Genomic DNA, 23,530 nt, shown 5'->3' on the forward strand with positions numbered 1-23,530 from the left:
GACAGATGGCATGCATTATGGTATAGGAACCATTGATGGCTATTAATACCGGTGATATACTTTTTATTTTTTTTGTATAAGATCTTTACTTCTATTCCATTTAGCATTAATTCATTACCATTGCTTAATTTTCTTTTCAATGTGCTACATAAATTAGGAACTGTAAAGATTTTTAACTGAAATGCTTTCTCTCTTTTTTCTTGTTTCAAATGTTTTAGAACAAAATGGGAAAACATAACCAATATTTGGGAAAACCATTAAATAATTTACTAAGTTCCAAATTTTATTTAAAGTGCAAGAAAATAGGGAGACTTTCAGGCTATGCTGCCTGAGAAAAAATATAAATGTCTTTTTCTGGAATTAAATTCTCCTTTCGGAGGTTTATTTGAATATTTAAAATGCCATTAATTAGAAGACTTTTATAACCCCTTGATGTCAAAGAGGTAGACGCTTGCAGATTCCAGTAGTCAGTCCAGGGAGTGGAAATAGATGTAGATGATGGATGATGTGTCAGAGAGGCAGGGAAATAACTGCAAGACAATGAATTAATGTTTGCTGTGTAAATTAAACCTTGTGAAGGAAAGTCATTTTGCAGTTGATGATGATTGCAATGTGTAGACACTGTAGTATGATTGTGCTGTTATTAGCAAATTGTGTTAACATGGTAACCTCACTTCTTGAATTGCTAAAAATAAGGGGAAAACAGTGATGTGATTTACTAGATAACTAAGTGGAATGATTAAATATTTTTGGGAGTAATCTGTTAATTTACTGTATGTAAAAATGGTTTCATAATGGTAAAAATATCATAGGAAGAGACTGCTCTCACTAAGGGCCCGATTCAGACCTGATTGCTGCTGTGTGTTTTTGCAACAGTCTGCGGTCAGATATCCGCCGCCCCTAGAGAGTGAAAACCCACTCCGTGCAAGTGTGCGAATGCATGTGTACGCCGTGCAAAACTTCCGCCAGACAGCGGACAGCTGCAAATCTGTTCACAACTCACTCACCATCTAATGTTTTTTCCATACTGTGCAGTGTGTGTGTGTGTGTAGCCTAGGACTTACTCCTACAATGCAATACAAACAGGCTGATCGTGTCCGGAGCTGACGTCACACACCCTCCCTGAAAATGCTTGGGAACGCCTGCATTTTCCCTGACACTCCCAGAAAACAGGAAAGGGGGTTGTATCTGCACACACACTCTTTATTAATGCGTTATGGGACAAAAAGTTCCAAAAATAGCCCCTATTAATTGTAGGTATGTACCATTAATATTGGGGGTGCTACCAACTACAGCTAAGGTAAGTAGACAAGGAAAAAAGGAAGAAAGGGCTGTATTGTTGATGCACAGGAATAAGGGTGACCTAATTATCACCACATTCTCAAGAATTCATAAAATTTAACTTTTATTGTTGTCAAATTATAATGGTGTGACAATAACAAACACACAAACTACGAGTATAGACGAAACATAGAGGTTAAAATCAAGACACATACAACATATACCACAAGTGCAATTGAAATAATAAATGTGATTAAAGATTAAAAAAAGTGTCCGCGTATTGATTCTTATGTCCTATTATAAGATATTGCTCTTAATCTTACACCAGTCTGATAGTCGTTGTCAGCAGTTGGTCACTATGTCTTTACATGACCATTTATTGATATATAAGTATATAATATCAGAACTGTTTCACTCGTATTTATTATGTTGACAGCTGACAGTATCCTTCAGACAGCAAGTATAATATATTATATAGATAGCAAAGCTGTCTGTTTATTATTCTGTACGCAGAAGAGCCTTATAAGAAAAAAGTACAATTTACTATGTATGTATCAGTAGTTCAGTATTTTGATACATCCTTCTTAAGCCTTCCAAAGGACGTTCATAAAAAGAGGTAAATTAAATTATTCTGCCTAAAAATTGGCACATAAACTACACCAATTAGTGCTTATGTGCTGATTATAGTTGTAAATATTGCTAGTGGAATGCAGTGTATTAATGTTTCTCAAAAATTATATTAAATATACTTGTAACTTTAGTGAGACTCTTTGTAATAACATGGGGCGACTGTAACAAAGATCATGCTGTTTCAGGTAATGAGAAAGAATACCTTCCTCATTCCTCAGTGTCAATATTATAAATATATAGCTATTTATTATATTCATTTAGCTATACCGGATGCTGATATCCCACTTGGGGAGAGCACCTTATTGTAACAATGAATTCAATATATCTCGATTTAAGAGAAAATAGCTATATCCCCTTTTAATTATGAATAACCAGACGGTTATGGATTATAGTTTATAGTTTACTGGCTTTATTATTGCCTCTAAAGATATAAACATACTAAATTGTCTGGGCTAGTTATTCTCAAATAGCACAGGTTCAAATTGACACTGATACATTTAGTCTGTTAGCAATTGTTAAATTTGTATCATAGATATCTCCTCATGACTAACAGGTGGCCTCAAGGATTACATGTGAAACATTGTAACATTCCCATACACTTATTTAATCCACAACACTGTTTGTCATTGCTTGTTCACTAGCATAGATATATAACATGAATCTGCTTAAATAAAGACAGTAGGTGTCCGTGCATTAAATTATATCAGCACATCTACTAATTACTTTGGCACCAATTATATTATCCATAAGCATTGGAAGGAATACAGGTCTCTATCATTTAGTCTACAAAAGGAAAAAAAGAGAGTAGTAACTCGCGCCCTTATAGCAGCTTTGCACTAAGACCCTTTGGAAACACCACTTCCAGAGTACATATATATTACAGAAAATAGGGTAGTACACAAGCGCTCCTAATCCTAGTGATGAAAGGAATTTCCTCCTTTCTCTAAAATTTTGTACAGAAATTTTAGAGAAAGGAGGAAATTCCTTTCATCACTAGGATTAGGAGCGCTTGTGTACTACCCTATTTTCTGTAATATAATCTCTATCATTTAGTGTTCCATCTGCCTGTTATATAATGATAAATATACAGCACATATATACTGTGTTCAGGCAGTTGCAGTCTTTTCATTGAATTGTATCAGAACGTCTGTTAATTAATCTTGCACTAATTGCATTGTCCATAGGCATTGGAAGGAATACAGATCTCTGTCATTAGCTATTTCATCTCTCTGCTGTACAGTACATATAGATGCTATCAGATTTTAACTCATCAACTAGATCAGGACTGGTTATACATTTAAATTAATATATGAGCAAGGGCATAGAGCACAAACACGGACACACGCTGCCACGCTGCAGTTACCACCCACAAATGCCACTTCCTGTCAATCACCTTGCAAATGCCAGTGTGATCAAAATTTTGGCGATGCGCCTGCGGATTGCAGTGCATATGCATGTGCAGTCATTCGATAATCATCCGCTGTGCGATTTCGAACAACAGCAATCAGGTCTGAATCAGGCTCCAAGTAGGAAGCAGGACCACCACTTTGTACAGGCTATTAACATTGCATATTATAGTATGTGTTGCTTTATTTTGTTTCTTATGGATGAAAAACAACACTTACTCCATTACAAGCTAACACGTGCTTGCAGCAACGGAAACGTGCATTTCCCAGAAGTCTTCAATGGACCACGGAGGCTTTCTAACCTAGTAGGATAATCATTTCCTCGGGTAACATTGTGATTAACTTTTATTCATACTGTACAACACCATATAAGCACAAAGTTTTGGAGTGTTTCTCTGGGAATTTGTGCCCATTCAATCTGTAGAGCATTTATGAGGACAGGCACTGATGTTGGACGAGCAGATCTGGCTCGCAGTCCCCATAATAGTTCATCCCAAAGGTACTTGTTGGGGTTGAGGTCAGGGCTCTGTACGAGCCAGTCAAGTTCTTCCACACCAAACTCATCAAACCATGTCTTTAAAGTCCTTACTTTGTACACTGTGGCTCAGTCATGTTGGAATAGAAAAGGGCCTTCCCGAACTCCAAAAAGTTGGAATTGTTCAAAATGTCTTGATATTGCTGATGCATTAAGATTGCCCTTCAATGAAGATAAAGGGCCTAGCCCAAACCTCAGACTTCACAGCTGACATAATGCAGTCAGGCAGGTCACGTTCTCCCGGCATTCACCAAACCCAGACTCACCTATCTGACTGCCAAACAGACACGTGTTTTGTCACTCCACAGAACACATTTCTACCGCTCCACAGTCCATTATCGGTGGGCTTTACACCACTCCATCCGATGCTCGTCATTGGACTTGGTGATGTGAGACTTACATGCATCTGCTCGGAAATGTACCCCCATTCCATTATGCTCCTGCCGCACATTTCTTGTGCTTAGATTAATACTAGTAGAAGTTCGGAACTCTTCAGCTATGGAATCAGCAGAGTGTTGGTGACTTTTACTCACTATGCGCCTTAGCAGTTGTTGACCCCGTTCTGTAATTTCACATGGTCTTCCGCTTTGTGGGTCAGTTGCTGTTGTTCCTACACACTTTAACTTTCTAATAATATCACTTACAGTTGACCGTGGAATATTCAGTAGGGATGAAATTTCCCAAATCGTCTTCTTGCAAAGGTGGCATCTATCACAGTACCACACTTGAAGTCACAAAGCTCTTCAGAATGACCCATTTTGTATCTCAAATGTTTGCAAATGTAGACTGCATGACTAGGTGCTTGATTTTATAGATATAGAGAAAATGGGTGCAGATGCACTACTCAAAATGTAAATATCTATAACAAATAAATATAAGAGGTTGTTTGAATATTTTCTATCTTTCTCTAATGTGATGCCCTGGGAGGGATTTTGGCTGGGCTGGTTTGGTGGTGCCCTGCACCACAGATGTGAACCCCAGAGTGTGAGGAACTTGCCTGGACGTGGTGGGCAGGCCCGTATCTTTGGGCAAAAATATGCAAGCAACCTCTTATAATTAATTGTAATAGATATTTACATTTTGAGTAGTGCATCTGCACCCATTGTCTCTATATGTAGTACCATTAAACTCAACAGATAGCACCTTATTACAGTAGCTAAAAAGAAGGGTGTGCAGTCTAGAGCCACTCCACTTGATTTGATATACCTGTGACAATGGGTCTGATTGAAACCCCTGAAATCAATAATTAACAGGTGTGGTCAAATACTTTTGCCCATATAGTATGTGTGTGTGTGTGTGTGTGTGTGTGTGTGTGTGTGTGTGTATGTGTGTGTGTGTGTGTGTGTGTAGAATCAAAATGAGGACTTGTTGAGAGACTGGGTGTTTATACATATAAGTACTGTGACTCTGCAGTGTGAATTGTCATTTGTGAAAAAAGAAAAAAAATTGTACAACTTGTGTGTGATATACCCCATTGCATTTGATCACACAAATATAAGCGCTGTGACTCCACGTAGCGTGAGTTGTCATTTGCCAAAAAAATAAAACAATTGTTCTTTTTTTTAACAAATTGTGTGTGCTGTAACCCACTGTTTTTGTACACATAATAAAAAGAACCGTAACTCCATAAGCTGTGCCCCACTGTGTTCACATATTACTGTACAAGCACTATGACTCTGTAGGCTGTACCCACTCCATACACATAATATAAACACTGTCAATCTGCAGTGTAAGTTGATATTTGCAGAAAGAGTTCAAATAATAAATAAATTATTTAAAAAGTTGTTTTTTATAACTTGTGTGTGCTGTAGGTGCTTTTCCCCACTGCGTTCACAGAAATTTAAGCAGTTGATATGGATCACAATCACTCGATAGCAGAGCAGGAACAGCAACCAAGTACTAGTGCTGTGTCTGCCGCCAGTCATGATACTACTACAACATCTAGTAAAAAGGACATGAAGTTTAGGAAAGGGAACCTGAAATCAAAATCTTTCACATGGTTAAAAAAAGGGGCAGAGGTGCCACATTCAAAACTGACAAATCAGGACCCCACCCCCCAAAAAAATAGCACTAATAATACAAACTGTGTTCACAAATCCTTGAGGAGTGTCTAGGGCTGTCCAAGTTAGCTATGTGTGAGTCTGATATTTCTCAGACTGTACTAATAGAGAAGCCTTCTTCACCTTTCTCCATTGTTTCTACACCATCAGCAAATGTGTGGACAAGCAATACAAGTAAAGATGGTGGTGGTGATGATGACATAATATAAATTGAGTATGCTACTGAGGAGGTGGAACAGAATGAGGGCGATACTTGTGTACTATCTGACATGATGAGGATGATGAGCATGAGGATGTTGATGATGTTGCAGTGTAAGTCAGCCACCAGTGGCAGCAGTTTTTGCCCTTGATAAAAAGAAAGCTATTAGACAAAAAAAGCCACCTCTTCGGTGTTATTTTTATCCAAATTCTGAAAAAAATTGTGAAGGCATCTTCTCCATTTGTGAAGCCAAAGTTAGTAGCGGTATGGATGTTTGATGTTTTTGTATTTGTTTGTGTTGTATTTAACACCCTCATCATTAACCTCCTCATTATTGATAGAATTTAGTTCTTCTAAAAATAGGGTTTTGTGGGCCCAAACAAAACAAGCACATCAACCACAAAGGTGGCAGTCCCTGTCACTGAAGTGTTTGGTTTGTTAAACTGTGCATGTCCTTCATAAAAGTGGGTGAGAGGGTCTAAGAACAATTTCATGTTACAGCACTTTTCTTTTCATAATGGGCTGTATTTTTGGAGGGCATTCAGGATGGTCTTTTCATTATTAATTTGCAACACATTTTTAACAAGAAATTATGTAGTACCTCACATCTGTTCATTTTAATCAATCAGTCATTCTCGTATTCTGTTATGGCCTTTTCTATCCTGACTTACTGCAAAACAGAAGGTTGATACTGTATAGTCCACTTTAAAAAAAATTTAAATAATCATTCTTTTAACTGCCTTCCACTATATACTCCACCTCCATTTCCCTGTACTTACCTTGGGTCTCTAAACTAGTTCTTGATTAATGAAAACATTCTTAGTAACTTTCTATGGGGTTGTATAGTTTATTAAACTGCCATCCTGTATGCCACTACAGTGCAACTCTGTTTCCTTGATGTGTCATGTTTGAAGTTGAATTGCCATGTGTTTGTGCTGGAATTCTCCTGACCGCCAGTCACACATACTGTACCTTTGTGATGCCCACTGCTGTCGCTTAGCTTATTCAGCCAGTTATCCCGGTGCAACTTTTTGGCCTAAACTGGAGGATGAAAACTATTTTGTGAGGTGGTCAAAACTGACTGGAATTGAATGTACAGTAGGAAGAAAAATAGGCCCAAATTATGTATTTTTAGCTGTTTTGATCAATTAAAAAAAAAATACAGATCCAAAACAAGTAAGGGCAGTTTTGGCAAAGCCAAAAAACAAAGATAATACAGATCCAAAATCAAAACATCAAAACATGAGGTTGGTGTACATCTCTAATATACTGTATATGTGTGTTTGTGTATGTATGTATACATATATGTATATATATATATACTAGGTGCTTCATCGCGCCCTACGGGCGCTCTTCACACCGTCGGAAGGGGCTGTGCCCCTTTAACCCCTGCAGAGACGCGCGGCGTCAGTGAGGGGACACAGACGCGGGGCGTCGGGGAGGGGACACAAAGACGCGGGGCGGCGGGGAGGAGACAGAGACGCGGGGAGGGGACGCATGGAGGGGACAGAGACGCAGGGCGGGGACACAGATGCAGGGCGGGGACACAGAGACGCAGGGCGGGGACACAGAGACGCAGGGAGGGGACACAGACGCAGGGCGGGGACACAGAGACGCAGGGCGGGGACACAGAGATGCAGGGCGGGGACACAGAGACGCAGGGCGGGGACACAGAGACACAGGGCGACAGGGAGGGGACACAGAGGCGGGCGGCAGGGAGGGAAGGCAGAGACGGGACGCAAGGCGGCAGGGAGGGGAGGCAGAGACGCAGGGAGGGGACACAGATGCAGGATGGCAGGGAGGGGACACAGAGGCAGGGCTCCATGGAGGTGAAGCGGGGCGCCAGGGAGGGGACGCAGAGACGCCGGGTGCCAGGAAGGGGATGCAGAGGTGCGGGGAGGGAGGAAGGGGATGCAGAGGTGCGGGGAGGGAGGGGACGCAGAGGCGCGGGGAGGGAGGGGACGCAGAGGCACGGGGAGGGAGGAGACACAGAGGCGCGGGGCGGCAGGGAAGGGACGCAGAGGCGCGGAGCGGCAGGGAAGGGACGCAGAGAGGCGGGGCGGCAGGGAGGGAACACAGACGCAGGGAGGGGACACAGAGGCAGGTCGGCAGGGGGGGGCAGGGCGGCAGGGAGGGGACGCAGAGAGGTGGGGCGGCAGGGAGGGGACGCAGAGAGGCAGGGAGGGAGGGGAGGCAGAGAGGCGGGGAGGGAGGGAGGGGATGCAGAGAGGCGGGGAGAGGATGCAGAGACGCGGGGAGGGAGAGGATGCAGAGACGCGGGGAGGGAGGGGACGCAGAGATGCGAGGCGGCAGGGAGGGGACGCAGAAAAGCAGGGTGCCAGGAGGGGATGCAGAAACGCAGGGCGGAGAGGAGATGCAGAGAGGCGGAGCGGCAGGGAGGGGACACAGAGACGCAGGAAGGGGACACAGATGCGGGGTGCCAGGAAGGGGATGCAGAGACGCGGGGTGCCAGGAAGGGGACGCAGAGACGCGGGGCGGCAAGGAGGAGACGAAGAGAGGCGGAGCGGCAGGGAGGGGATGCAGAGACGCGGGGAGTGAGGGGACACAGAGGCGCGGGGCGGCAGGGAAGAAACGCAGAGACGTGGGGCGCCGGGGAGGGGACGCAGAGACACGGGCGCCGGGGAGGGGATGCAGAGACGCGGGGAGAGGAAGCAGAGACGCGGGGCGCCGGGGAGGGGACGCAGAGACGCGGGCGGCAGGGAGGGGATGCAGAGACGCGGGGCGGCAGGGAGGGGACGCAGAGACGCGGGGCGGCAGGAAGGGGACGCAGAGGCAGGGAGGAGATACAGAGACGCGGGGCGGTAGGGAGGGGGCGCAGAGACACGGGGCGGCAGGGAGGGGGCGCAGAGTCGCGGGGAGGGGACGCAGAATCGCGGGCGGCAGGGAGGGGACGCAGAGATGCGGGCGGCAGGGAGGGGATGCAGAGACGCGGGGCGGCGGGGAGGGGACGCAGAGAGACGCGGGCGGCAGGGAGGGGACGCAGAGACACGGGGCGGCACGGAGGGGATGCAGAGACGCGGGGCGGCACGGAGGGGACGCAGAGGCAGGGAGGGGATACAGAGACGCGTGGCGGTAGGGAGGGGGCGCAGAGACGCGGGGCGGCAGGGATGGACGCAGAGGCGCAGGGAGGGGACGCAGAGTCGCGGGGCGGCAGGGAGGGGACGCAGAGATGCGAGCGGCAGGGAGGGGATGCAGAGACGCGGGGCGGCAGGGAGGGGACGCAGAGACGCGGGGCGGCAGGGAGGGGACGCAGAGACGCGGGGCGGCAGAGAGGGGACGCAGAGACGCGGGGCACCGGGGAGGGGACGCAGAGACGCGGGGCGCTGGGGAGGGGATGCAGAGCGGCAGGGAGGGGACGCAGAGACGCGGGACGGCAGGGAGGGGACGCAGAGACGCGGGGCGGCAGGGTGTGGGGTTAGGCTGGGCAGTGTGTGCTGGTGAGGTATGCGGGCGTCGGGGTCGGGGGTGTCTGGGCCATCCATGGCTGGATGTGGGAGCTGGTGGAGGTGGGGTTAGGGTGTGTGGTGCGGGTGTCAGTGGGGTGCAGGTGGCAAGGTAGGGGTCTATGGTTACCTGGCACTGTGGGGCGTCCGTGCCCTGGTGGCTTCTGGCTGGGGATGGTGGGGGGATTCTGTGGCTGCTGCTCCCGTTCTGCTAGTGGTGTGCTGGCACTGGGACAGAGCAGGAGCTGCTAACTCCGCCCACCACTGTGACTCCACCCAGTGTTAGAAATGCAGGCACAGAGGCACAGGGCTAATATATAGGAGATGGGATGTTGGGATGGTGGTGTATGTGTGAAGGTTGGTTTTGAAATAAGGTGTGAGTGTGTGTGAGGGTTGTACTTGTGAGGTGTTGTTGGAGAGGTATGTGCATGGTTGTTGGGGGTGTGGTTTTGTGTGGATGAGTTGTTTTAAGGGTTGGATGTGGGATGTAAATGTTGGTTGTGACACGTAGTGTGTTTAGATGGTGGGGAAGGTTGTGCCTGTGTTGTGTGTGTGGTTGAAGAAGGGGATATGTGGATGTTATGGTAGAGTTGGAGTGTAAAATGCCTTATGTAGCTGTTGTTAGTGGTGGTGGGTGTCCTGTGTAGAGGATGATAATGTTAGAGAGGAAATCGTGGTAGAGTGAGTGAATGTGTGTTGCCGTGGGTAAGGGTTGTTACCGCTATCCCCCGTGAGGTCAAAGGCGTTAGTTTGTGGATGTACACAGCACGGCCATCCGCAGTTTGGTGGGTTTGGTCTTCAGGAGTGTTGGTACTCCTGTGTCTAGCGGCACATATATATGAGGGTTGTGATTATGTGGCTGGCTGTCTAACGTAGGTAGGTGTATTAGGGGTAGGGGCATCGTTGTGATGCGTGTAGGTGGTTGGTGGGTTGTGCTAGGGTGTGTACAGGGTGAAGAAAGTAGTGGTGATTTTGGAGTGGTAGTAGTGCGTGTGAAGTTGATGCTGTGGAGGGGGGGGTGTAAATTTGTATGTTGTCAATGTGTTTGTGTGTAGGGTAAAAGTGTAGTGTTGTGGTGTTTGTGTGCTTGTGATGGCTAAAGATAATGTGTGTTGAGGGTGAGTGTGGATGTGGTATGTGTTGCATTTAGTGGAAGCTGCATGCTGGAGGTTGTGAAGGATCAATGTGTGTTTTGTTTGTGTGCTGTGAAAGGGCAGCTATGTAGATTGTGCATGGTGTATCGAAAAATGTGTGATTGGGGGGGTGAGTACAGTGAGTTTGGAGGGTGGATGTGATGTGGGGACTGCATAACTTGGTGTACTGGTGAGGGGTTATGAGGTGTTACAGTTGTATGTGTGTGTTTTTTAGAGTGTGTTGTGTCTTCCCCCCTTTCTAAGCAATTCCATTCCCCCCCCCTTCCAGCACAATAGCAGCCATTAAGTAATAGAACCCCCCCCATCACCCCCACCACGATGTTCAATATCAGCTGTACTTCCAATTTCCCCTCCCCTCCCCCTCCAGCACAATAGCAGGCATGAAGTAATGGACCCCCCCCCCCTTCCCCACCAGCCCAATATCAGCTTAACTGGGGGTGCGGGGTGCGTTCGCTACTGCTGGGTCCTATAGTGATAGTGGTGGGTGCGGGGGCTGGATTTGTGCGGGGTGATGCTGGAGTTGGGACAGGGCTGGCGTGCAGGCAGAACGGTGCGGGTTAGGGAGGTTTGGGAAGCGCAGGTGGCGTGGTAGTGAGGGAGGCTGGTGTGTCGCGGCTCCATGAACCAGGGTGTGCAGCGGTAGTGGGGAGGGGAGGACAGTTTGCTATAGTCCGGCGGAAGAGAGCTGCGGGTAACGGGGCTGGGGAAGGCCGGAGGGAGCTGGTGTGGTAGGCTCCTGTCGGCTGTCTTGTGACCGCGTGAATCGGAGCTGGCGTGGTAGTGAGGGAGCCAGGCTGTGCGGTGTGGTCTGTGTGTGGCGCCGTGGAGGGTAAGGTGTTTGCAGTAGGTGGTGGTGGGTGTTTGCAGGGGAGGGGTATGTGGGTGTCCTTGCTTACCTGGCAGTGTGGTGTGTCTGTAGTGGTCCGTTCTGCTAGTGTGCTGAGACTGGGACAGGGCAGGGTCTGTGACTCCACCCAGGTGTGCTGACACTGGCAGGGCAGGCTCTGTGACTCCACCCAGCGTTAGAAATGCAGGCACAGAGTCACAGGGCTAATATATAGGAGATATATACATATACATACAAATATATATATACTGTATATATATATATATATATATATATATATGCAAAATGACGTAACAGAAGGTGTAAAATTGGTCATATTTTTTAATTATATCAGCAGTACAGTATGGTGTTGGAAGAAAGAACTGTCATGTAAACAGTGGAACCACTTGACTTAACATGAGTTCACATTGAACAATTGCAGAGAAGTCAGAGGTTTGATTCCTGTACCGATAACCAGTGGCAACGAGAGGGGGGAGGAGGGTTACATAGTAACATAGTAACTAAGGTTGAAGACAATTGTCCATCGAGTTCAACCTATTTGTGGTCTCCTATGCAGTCCTATTATAGGACTAGTTATTTTTATGTTAGGACTAGTTATATTAACTATAAAGCGTGACTATGCACCATAACCCTGAATATCTTTATCCAATAGGAATTTATCTAATCCATTCTTAAAGGTGTTGACTGAGTCCGCTGTTACTACTCTCTCAGGCAGGGAATTCCAAACACGTATTGTCCTTACTGTGAAAAAACCTTTTCACCTCAATGTGCGGAAACTCCTCTCCTCTAACCTAAGCGAGTGACCACGTGTCCTCTGTGCTGATCTTATAGAAAACACTGCCCTCACAAGCTCTGTGTATTGACCCCTTATATATTTGTAGAGGTTGATCATGTCCGCTCTTAGTCTCCTCTTTTCCAATGTAAACATGCCTAGTCTTGCAAGCCTTTCCTCGTATTCCAGCGTCTCCATGCCCTTGATTAGTTTGGTTGCCCGCCTCTGAACCTTTTCTAGCTCCAGGATATCATTTTTGTAATATGGTTCCCAAAATTGCACACAGTATTCAAGATGTGTCCTCACTAGTGATTTATATAATGGGAGTAAAATACTCTCGTCCCTTGCATCAATTCCCCGCTTTATGCATGCTAATATCTTATTAGCCTTCTTTGCTGCACTCCTACTTTGGGTACTGCTGCTTAATTTATTATCTATGTGAACCCCCAAGTATTTTTCCAGTACAGAATCCCCTAACATTACCCCATTTAGTATGTAGGTGTTATTTTTGGTCTTGCCCCCACAGTGCATTACCTTAAGGCCCGTACACACTGGCCGATATATCGGCCGTTCTATTGAACGGCCGATATATCGCGGGTCCGTAGGCCAGTGTGCACGGGCAATATGTCTGTGAACTCCATCGTTCACAGACATATCACGTCGGCCCTGCAGCACAGCAGATGGCCAATATATATCGGTAGATATATTGGCGCATCGCTGTGTGTATACGGGCGACCAGCCGACTGCCCATACACATGCTGCAGCAGCCGGTGGTGATTGACAGCTGAACTGGGTGGGCATGCCCACCCTGTTCATGACGTCAGTCCCTGACAGATCGGGCAGTGTGTATGCACAGCACAAAAAAATGGCCGTTTCAAATTCGACTTTTTGCAATTCGACAGTTGTCAAATTCGACAGGTCTGCAATGGTAAAAATGCCGCTTTCCGACAAAAGTATATTCAATTGAAGAATGTCGATTCAACAACAGTGCTTTTCGACAGTCATTTCGTCAATTTCAGTCCGCCTCATTTTGCTGGCGGGATCTAATAAAAATTTTTAAAAACATGTTTTTTTTGTGTTTTTTTTATTGCTAATAGCATATCTATTTATATTAGAAGGGATTATCTACTTGGTTTGTCTATTAGGAGCCACAAGTATTATTTAATATATTTTTTAAAAGAATATATATTTTTTTACTGACTAAAATAATATGGAGAGATCAGAGCATGTTTTTCAGTGGGAAGGGGTGGGAAGAGGTTAAAAATCAAGAAAAAAAATGTGTGGGGTCCCCCTAAGCATAACCAGCTTCGGGCTCTTTGAGCCGGTCCTGGTTGTAAAAATACGGGGGGGGGGAAATGACAGGGGATCCCCCGTATTTTCACAACCAGCACCGGGCTCTGCATCCGGTCCTGGTGCAAAAAATACAGGGGACAAAAGACGTAGGTGTCCCCCGTATTTTTCACACCAGCACCGGGCTCCACCCTCCAGCCACCCAAGGGCCAGGTATGAAGCCCGAGGCTGTCCCCCCCATCCAAGGGCGGCAGATGGGAGGCTGATAGCCAAGTGACAAAATAAAGAATATTTTTTTGTAGCAGAACTACAAGTCCCAGCAAGCCTCCCCCGCAAAGCTGGTACTTGGAGAACCACAAGTACCAGCGTGCAAGGGAAAAATGGGCCCGCTGGTACCTGTAGTTCTACTGCAAAAAAATACAGAAATAAAAACAGTACGCACACACCGTGATAGCAAAACTTTATTACATACATGCACACCGACACACACATATTTACCTATGTTGACACGCCGACTCGGTCCCCTTCACCAGTAGAATCCATGGGGTACCTGAAAATAAAATGATACTCTCAAAAATCCTGTGTAGATATGTCCTCTTCTGCTTGTAATCCACGTACTTGGCAAAATAATAAAACGCAAAACCCGGACCATGCACTGAAAGGGGTCCCATGTTTACACATGGGACCCCTTTCCCCGAATGCCGGGACACCCCGTGACTCCTGTCGCAGAGGGTCCCTTCAGCCAATTAGGGAGGACCACGTTGTGGCACTCTCCTGATTGGCTGTGCGCGTCTGAGCTGTCAGGCGGAGCATAGCACTATGCCGCTCCATTATATTCAATGGTGGGAACTTTGCGGTCAGCGGTTGAAGTTACTCGCGGTCAACCAACTACATCGAACTTATTAATCACACTTACATCTGAAGTGCTGGGAAGTTAGTATTGGTGGTGGTTAGAGACTGTAGGCTGAAGTTTTGCCTAGCGTGACGAGAAACCTTGCGCCGGCCCTGGTTTACACCAAGTACTTACTTTTTGAGCAGGGGTGGTTTAAGAGAGATGGGGCTACATGTGATTCTGTCCTCTCCAGTGGTGAAGTAGGCTCTGGCTTTGTGCCAGATCCTACTGCGCATATGCTTACACCTTGTTCCCAGAGACATCTCCACTGTGCATGCACAAATCGCCAGGAAAATGGCTGAAGCGTTGCTCTTCCGAGTGATTTCTGCAGCCAGCGCAGGACCACTGGAGTGGTAAGTATAATTATATGGGTGCAGGGTGTGCTGTGCAGTGTGTGGGCCCCCTTGGACCCAGGAACCCGTGTGCACAGCACACACCCACAACCCATTATAGACACATTGGTGTTTTGAGTTACCCTACATAGAAAAGTGAAATTCACTTAAGAACATGAAAGGGGCTTTAACCAGGCACCTTTTTCTATAAATGAATGAAGCAGTTAAAGCAATAAAAACAAACTAAAAGAAAATTAATTGCCATCATCTTAAGAGAGTAAGGGGATGATTCAGAAGTGGACTCAATGCAGTAGCAGCTGCAAGTGATGCAAATGCTGCAACTGATAGGATGTCTACTGAGACACCCACCAGCTCTAATCCACCGAGGTGCACACAAGGTGCACCATTGAGCAGACCATCTGATATCTGAGCAATTCTATGGTTCTATGGTGCCTGATAGTATTTGGCTGCTGGTGTCAGAGGACCAGACTTTTCTGATGCAGAGATTGACACCAGCACGCACCCAACATTCCCGTCAACATGAGTTGTCATGATGTGGGGTGGCAATGGTGGGAAGTTGCGGAACCATTGTCGTCTATGGTGGGAACCTGATGTCTGTGGTAGACCACAAGGTTAACTGAGGTCACCCACAAGAGTGACCTCAATTAACCTTGCGGTCTACCGCAGACCACAGGATCCCACCATAGATGACAATGGGGATTTTTTTCCCCATTATTGCCAATACGCTCCGTTTGAATGGCAGGCCAGGAGCGCAAGTCAATCAGGAGAGCGTTATGATGTTGCGTTCCCTGTTTGGCTGGTGGGTGCCCTAGTGACAGGGGTCCCGGCATTCAGATAAAGGGGGTCCATGTGTACACATGGATCCCCTTTAGTGCGTTGGACTGGGTTTTTGTGTTTTATTATTTTTTAACCCTGTGGATGCCTTAATGGACTGAATAGGACCACTCTACACTGGAAATAGCTGAGTATATATATTTTTTTTTACATGTACCCTATGGATTCTAGGGGACAAGTGGTCAGTTGCCACCCCCAAATGGCCTCTTCATGTCAATCATCTTGTGAATGGCTGTGCGATTTAATTTTTGCACCAGCTTGTCGCTGTTTGGCGATGCCTTTTATTGTGAGACGATGCACATGCGCATTGCGGTGCATACGCATGAGCAGTCAATCAATAATTGCCTGCTGTGCGAAAATGCACAGCAGTGATCAGGTCTGAATCGGGCCCAGTATGCCATGTCCTGTTTCTAATTCTGGATTTGTAAGCTCTTGTTAGCACAAACTACTTTGCACAAGATCAACACATTCATCTTTTTAATACAATGAGCTGTTATAGCCATTTTGGTAAGCTGACCGGCTACATTTTGTTCCATTCCTACCAACATCATACAGGAGACATACAGACAACTGTGTAATGCAGATTTGGAATACAAAGGTGAGCTTAACCCTTTTCAAATGTATTGTAAAAAGCAGGAGAAGGAGGGAGTTGTATAGGGGGAATGAGGCTTAGAACTGGGCAAAAGCAATAAGATAAAGGTTCACAAGGCGGACATTGGGGGTAATTCCAAGTTGATCGCAGCAGGAAATTTTTTAGCAGTTGGACAAAACCATGGGGGTCATTCCGAGTTTTTAGTTCGTTATATTTTTCTCGCAATAAAGCGATTAGTCGCTAATGCGCATGCGCAATGTCCGCAGTGCGACTGCACCAAGTAAATTTGCTATGCAGTTAGGTATTTTACTCACGGCATTACGAGGTTTTTTCTTCGTTCTGGTGATCGTAATGTGATTGACAGGAAGTGGGTGTTTCTGGGCGGAAACTGCCCGTTTTATGGGTGTGTGCGAAAAAACGCTACCGTTTCTGGGAAAAACGCGGGAGTGGCTGGAGAAACGGAGGAGTGTCTGGGCGAACGCTGGGTGTGTTTGTGACGTCAAACCAGGAACGAAACTGACTGAACTGATCGCAGTTGCCGAGTATGTCTGGAGCTACTCAGAAACTGCTAAGAAGTGTCTATTCGCAATTCTGCTAATCTTTCGTTCGCAATTTTGATAAGCTAAGATTCACTCCCAGTAGGCGGCGGCTTAGCGTGTGCAAAGCTGCTAAAAGCAGCTTGCGAGCGAACAACTCAGAATGAGGACCCATGTGCACTGCAGGGGAGGCAGATAGAGGGTCAGGTAGGCAAGTATGATATAACATGTGCAGAAAGAGTTAGATTTGGGTGGGTTATTTTATTTCTGTGCAGGGTAAATACTGGCTGCTTTATTTTTAGACTGCAAATTAGATTGCAGTTTGAACACACCACACCCAAATCTAACTCTCTCTGCACATGTTATATCTGCCTCCACTGCAGTGCACATGGTTTTGCCCAACTGCTAACAAATGTCCTGCTGCGATCAACTTGGAATTACCCCCTTTGATACATTAATGCAATCTTAGTAATAGGAGACTAGAAAGATAAATGACAATAAATCAGGGCTATGTGAAATACAAGTAAAGATGAAAGACAATAACAAAAACATGAAAGAGGGCTGACTGATTAAAATAAATTGTCCACTGATTTTTCTCTCCGTCTGTCCTATAAATATGCTCATTTAAATGTAAATAACTAGGGGAAACTGATTAGGAATACACAATATATAGTTTGTCCACCACTCACATATAATATCACTTTTCTTGGCAAATGTTAGTTCTGCCTGTCTGCACTGTTCTAATTATATAGTGTATTCTGCTTACTACAGACTGAGCAATTCTGCATGTGTTAGGGGGAGTGAGGGCTCCAGACATGTGCAGGGATGATAATAACATTGTGTAAGACAGAAGCTTAGAAGCGTATTATATTACCTCCTACAGGAAGTTACAATGTAATCATGGTTTCTTGATTATAATAGGATGGGGGATACACTGATTGCCTTAGCGCTGTATTTCAATAGAGTAACACCATTAGGCATAAGCGTCCACAGAACATCATAAGAGAACATTGTTTTATATACAGTATGTGCCATCATTCATGCATGATGAGGATTGCTTGTCACAACTTCACATCAGACTGTGTCATCATCATATTCTTCAGATGTAGAGAGATAATAAAATATTAGGGTCATAGATATTTGATATTAGCGATGCCTTCTTTAGTCACATTTCATAGAAATTGCTTCTCTATACAGTATGTGCGATACAATTGGTGGCTGGTCACTGTGAATAATTATAATGAGAAAAAAGCAATTTGTGTGCTCGGTTCTGAATGCCGCTACAGAAGCCTAATTCCTCATTATGGGGGAGATTTAACAAATCCTCTGAAGAGGATCAGTGGTGGTGTTGCCCATGGCCCATATCAGATTCTAGCAATTATTTATTAATAATAAATATTTATTTATTGTCTTCCAACATTGGTGGTCATTCCGAGTTGTTCGCTCGCTAGCAGTTTGTAGCAGCCGTGCAAACGCTATGCCGTCTCCCACTGGGAGTGTATTTTAGCTTAGCAGAAGTGCGAATGAAAGGATCGCACAGCGGCGGCAAATTTCTTTTGTGCAGTTTTAGAGTAGCTCAATACCTTCTCAGCGCTTGCGATGACTTCAGACTGTTCATTTCCTGTTTTGACGTCACAAACACGCCCTGCGTTCGCCCAGCCATGCCTGCATTTTTCCTGGCATGCCTGCGTTTTTCCGAACACTCCCTGAAAACGGTCAGTTGACACCCAGAAACGCCCACTACATGTCAATCACTCTGCGGCCACCAGTGCGACTGAAAAGATTCGTTAGACCTTGTGTGAAACTACATCTTTCGGTGTAATAGTACTTTGCGCGTGCACGTTACGGCGCATACGCATGCGGAGAAGTGCCATTTTTTTGCCTCATCGCTGCACAGTGAACGAAAGCAGCTAGCGATCAACTCGGAATGACCATCATTGCTGGGTGATCATATCAATTCCCTACCTGAACCCTCTGGCACCTTCTCTTCATTTGATCCCACAAATGAAGATGAAGTATCAACACTCTTCTCATCCTTCTACTCTACTACCTCTCCTCTTGATCCTATACCCTCACAAATAAGTAAAACTTTGTCTCCTGTGCTCATCCCAACCTTAACTAACATCTGTAATCTCTCTCTCTCTCTTTCTCTCTCTATCTCTCTACTGCTAGCTTTTTTTCACTGTTGAAGCATGCAGTGATTATTCCCATTCCATACCTCCCAACTTTGAACTTGTCATAAGTGGGACACACACATGTTCCCGAAAAAGGGGTGTAGCCTAAGAAAAGGGTCATGTCTTCATGGGAGGACCTGCGATCGTGAGCCACACCCCCGTTTTCATCACTGAGGGGGTGAATAGATGCTTTGCGCATGCGCACAGCGTCTATTCACCGCTGCTCTGCTAAGCAGGGCAGCGAGAGACAGAGCCTCCCAACTGCCCCCCCCCCCCCACTACCACCACCACGGGACACTGCTGCCCGTGGGTGGGACAGCGGGCCAGTCCCCAAAAAACTGAACTGTCCCGCGAAAATCGGGACAGTTGGGAGGTATGCCATTCTGAAAAAACAAATTTCTGACCCTAACTCTCTCTCAAACTACTGTCCTATCTCTCAGCTCCCATGTCTCTCCAAGCTACTTGAGAAACTTTCTTACACTCGCCTCACACACGTTCTTAATTCATACAATTTATTGGACACACATCAATCAGGCTTTCGCTCCCAGCACTCCACAGAGACATCACTGACTAAAGTAGTGAATGATCTGGTCACTGAGAAGTCTAAAGGCCATTACTCACTACTTATTCTTCTAGATCTCTCTGCTGCTTTTGACACTGTTGACCACTCTCTTCTCATACAAACACTACAATCCCTAGGTCTTCAGGACACGGCCCTCTCTTGGTTCCTATCCTACCTATCTAATCGCTCTTTCAGTGTCCATTTCTCTGAATCCACCTCCTCTTCGCTACCTCTTTCTGTTGGAGTACCGCAGGGCTCAGTCTTAGGTCCTCTGCTTTTCTCAATCTATACCTCATCTCTTGGGAAACTAATTAGATCTTTTGGATTTCAGTATCATCTGTACGCAGATGATACTCAAATCTACCTATCCTCCCCTGATTTGTCTCTAACTGTATTGGTCCGTGTCACTGAATGCTTTTCTGCTGTTTCATCTTGGATGACATCTCGCCACCTCAAACTTAATATTTCTAAAACAGAGTTAAATATATTTCCACCGGCCAATAGCAGTTACCAACCTGATATTTCTATTACTGTTGAGAACTCTACAATAAACCCTACACCACAAGCTCGCTCCCTAGGTGTCACGATTGATTCAGAACTGTCCTTTGCTCCACACATTCAATCTGTCTCAAAATCATGTTACATGCATCTAAGAAACATATTCAAAATACGATCTTATCTTACACAAGACACTGCTAAAACTCTAATCCATGCTCTCATTATCTCCCGCATTGATTATTGCAATAGTCTTCTGACTGGTCTTACTAAGAAGAGACTCTCACCATTAAAATCCATTCTGAATGCAGCTACGAGGCTAATATTCCTCGCTAGACATTCATCGTCTGCAGACCCACTATGGCAGTCCCTCCATTGGCTACCTGCATTCGACCATATTCAATATAAAATACTGTTACTTACACACAAGGCTATTAACCATACTACACCAATGTACATCTCTTCGCTTATCTCAAAATATCTCCCAACGCAGCCCCTTCGCTCTTCCCAAGATCTACGTCTCTCATCCACACTCGCATGCACGATTACAGTACTTTCTTCGGGCTGCACCAACTCTGTGGAATGGCCTACCATGTACATTAAGACTCTCCTCTAGTCTTCACACCTTCAAGCGTTCCCTGTAAACTCATCTATTCAGACAAGCTTATCAAATTCCAGAACCGTTCACATAACCTTCATAGCATTCCTATACAATTATATCCCCACAGTACAGTCCACACATGTCCCCCACATATTTAGTTCATCACTCTCCCTTCCTCCTGACCCTTTTTCATCACTGCTGTGATGTGATATCATGCAGCCAACCAATAACCTATGCAAGCTGGTGGACAACTATGCAATAGATAGCACCTATCCTTGTGTATCAATGCTTATTTCCCCATAGATTGTAAGTTTGCGAGCAGGGCCCTCCTACCTCTATGACTGTTTGTTTTCACCCAGTTTTGTCTTCTAAATGTGTCCAGTTGTAAAGCGCAACGGAATTTGCTGCGCTATATAAGAGAATCTGTTAATAATAATAATAATAATAATAATAATAATAATGTCATACAACCCCTTAAAAACCTAGCAATCTGGCGGACCATTATGCAATAGGTAGCATCTATCCTTGTGTATCAATGCCTATTTCCCTATAGATTGTAAGCTTGCGAGCTGGGCCTTCCTACCTTTATGTCTGTTTTTGTCCAGTTTTGTTCTATTACTGTTGTTCTATGCGCTATATAAGAAACTGTTAATAAATAAATAAATAGTGTTTATCTCTGTTAATGCAATCATTCATTTAACAGTGAATATTAATAGATAACATTTTTTTATCAGCCCTGTATGGATGCTATTTATTTTATAGCAAATTGTTTCAGCATAGGTACTTATTATTCCCCCATAACAATGTATTGGCAGGATAATATATGCTAGCATTATGAACATTATGAACTGCGCCTAGTCCTAGTCTGAGACTATCAGGGGTACAATAATATATAGACATACCGTGGAGCCTGTCCAGCCGAGAATTGCAAAGGCATATTGTTCATACGGTGTTACCACTAAGTCCACCCTTACTGCCTTCCACATCCGGAGGTCAGGTTCAGTAGGCTCTTGCCAGTGGCCACTGCATTTATTTTCAATTTCAACATCTTTTTTCAGAAGTTTTAGTATTAAAAAACACTTTTGATAGTGATCAAGTGCGTCAATGTTCCGACTGGGACGTTTTGTTTCATTAAATGTTGACTCAATAACGTTATAGAAAAAAATCTGCCCCTTGAAACAAAAACAAAAAAAGAAACATATTAGGAATGCGCCTATATCATTGCATGATATTTAGAAATCAAAATTTCCAAAATTGAGTACACACAACAAATAATACTTTTAACTATTTAAGAAATTATATATACAAATTTCAGTCCATTCCTTAAGGTGTCCCCATAACCATTTTCCAATGTGTGCAAACCTGTTGCACTATTCTCTATAGGTTTCCCCTGATGTTCAACAGTGAGACTAATCACAAAATCCAAAAAGGGGATAAACACACCTGTTCAGGCCCTTATAATGGCTCTCTGATCCTGCACAAGCTGTCTTATTGTCCCTTGGTTGTCATAACACCCCCACTGGATCCATACCAGTGGAGAGCCTGGGCTGCTCAGTTCACTTCCAAATGCTTTAGACAATGGTGATCTATCACTCATGTGCCCAGATGAGTTGACCTACCCTGAGGCATTAATGGGGCATTCTGGGTGGAATAAAATATCAAGTCAGGGTAGGGCTCAAGTTGTTGGTGTGTAGCTGAGGTTGTGGAGCTAAGTACCCGTATAGCTGATGTGTGTGAAAAGAATTATCAACCTCTGTACAACAAGCCACAGTTATCTACATCAAAGCCATACAGTATCTATTGTATCCCAAAAGCCAGAGTGGTGCTCCAAAAGTAGGTAGAATATGGTGCCAGGTGCTGTACACTTTGGCTGCACTGTGGAAGAAATACAAATTTTGGTCCTAATTCAGAGCTGATCGTAGATGTGCAAAAAAAAGGCACATCTACGATCAAAATCTCTGACATGCGGGGGAAAGCCCAGCGCAAGGCTAGTCCGCCATGCATGACAGGCCCTAACCTCCCACCCCACCCACCCACCCACCCCCGCAGATGTGTAAAAGCATTACACAGCTGCCAAGTAGCTGCGAAGGCAGGAGGCTGAGGCTTTTTAAATGTTTTTGGCCGCTGTGTGTGATGTCACACAGGCGCCACCTACTGTCCTGTAAATGGACTGTGCCCCAAAAATGCCACCACGATGGCGTCGACACGCCCCACGACTGCCTCTGCCTGTCAATCAGGCAGAGGCGATTGCACCAGTGAGATACCTTCGCATGTTGCACTGTTAGTCTTAAATAGATAGAAGTGCAGCGTGCAAACCACTGTAACATAATATATATTTAGTAACTAGTAAAGAAACACAGCATATGCTTAGTCACTCTCGTGTTCCGCCACCCACTCTGTCACTCTCTGCTGCTCCGCCACCCACTCTGTAATACCCCTCTCTCCTGTCCCTCTCTGCTTCTATGTTTCGCGCAACCCCCCATATCCATCACCTAAACTCTAAACTCCGCCCACCCTACAATCCACCGTCTTGACTCTCAAGCTTTGTCTTGTCCCCATACTTATGCCCAGATTTATCAAGCCTTGGACAGTGGTAAAGAACACAGTGCTGAAGTCCCTGCCAATCAGCTCCTAACTGCCGTGTTACAGGCTGTGTTTGAAAAATTACAGCTAGGAGCTGGTTGGTTGGTTGGTACTTTATCTCCATGCAATTTATCACTCTCCAAAGCTTGATAAATCTGGGCATAATTTACTCTCATTCTCAGCAGTGCAGCAGGTCTTCCTCCTTTCCAGTGCTAGGACTGTCCCATCTCCATTGCAGCGGGATCCGTTGCTGTGCTCCCACTGTGTGCA

The 23,530-nt window shown here is 45.3% G+C and overlaps 1 protein-coding gene across 1 annotated transcript in view; it reads right to left on the reverse strand.

Moving 5' to 3' along the window:
* The window catches only part of DNTT (DNA nucleotidylexotransferase), a 1,050,501-nt gene that overhangs the window by 275,740 nt on the left and 751,231 nt on the right, over positions 1-23,530 (reverse strand). The window contains exon 9 of the mRNA XM_063962018.1: positions 21,580-21,849. Within this exon, the coding sequence (XP_063818088.1) occupies positions 21,580-21,849 (270 nt within the window). The remainder of the gene's footprint in view (positions 1-21,579; positions 21,850-23,530) is intronic.

The sequence above is a fragment of the Pseudophryne corroboree genome, chromosome 3 (genome assembly GCF_028390025.1).
Source record: "Pseudophryne corroboree isolate aPseCor3 chromosome 3, aPseCor3.hap2, whole genome shotgun sequence".
In the NCBI taxonomy this organism is placed as follows: Eukaryota; Metazoa; Chordata; class Amphibia; order Anura; family Myobatrachidae; genus Pseudophryne; species Pseudophryne corroboree.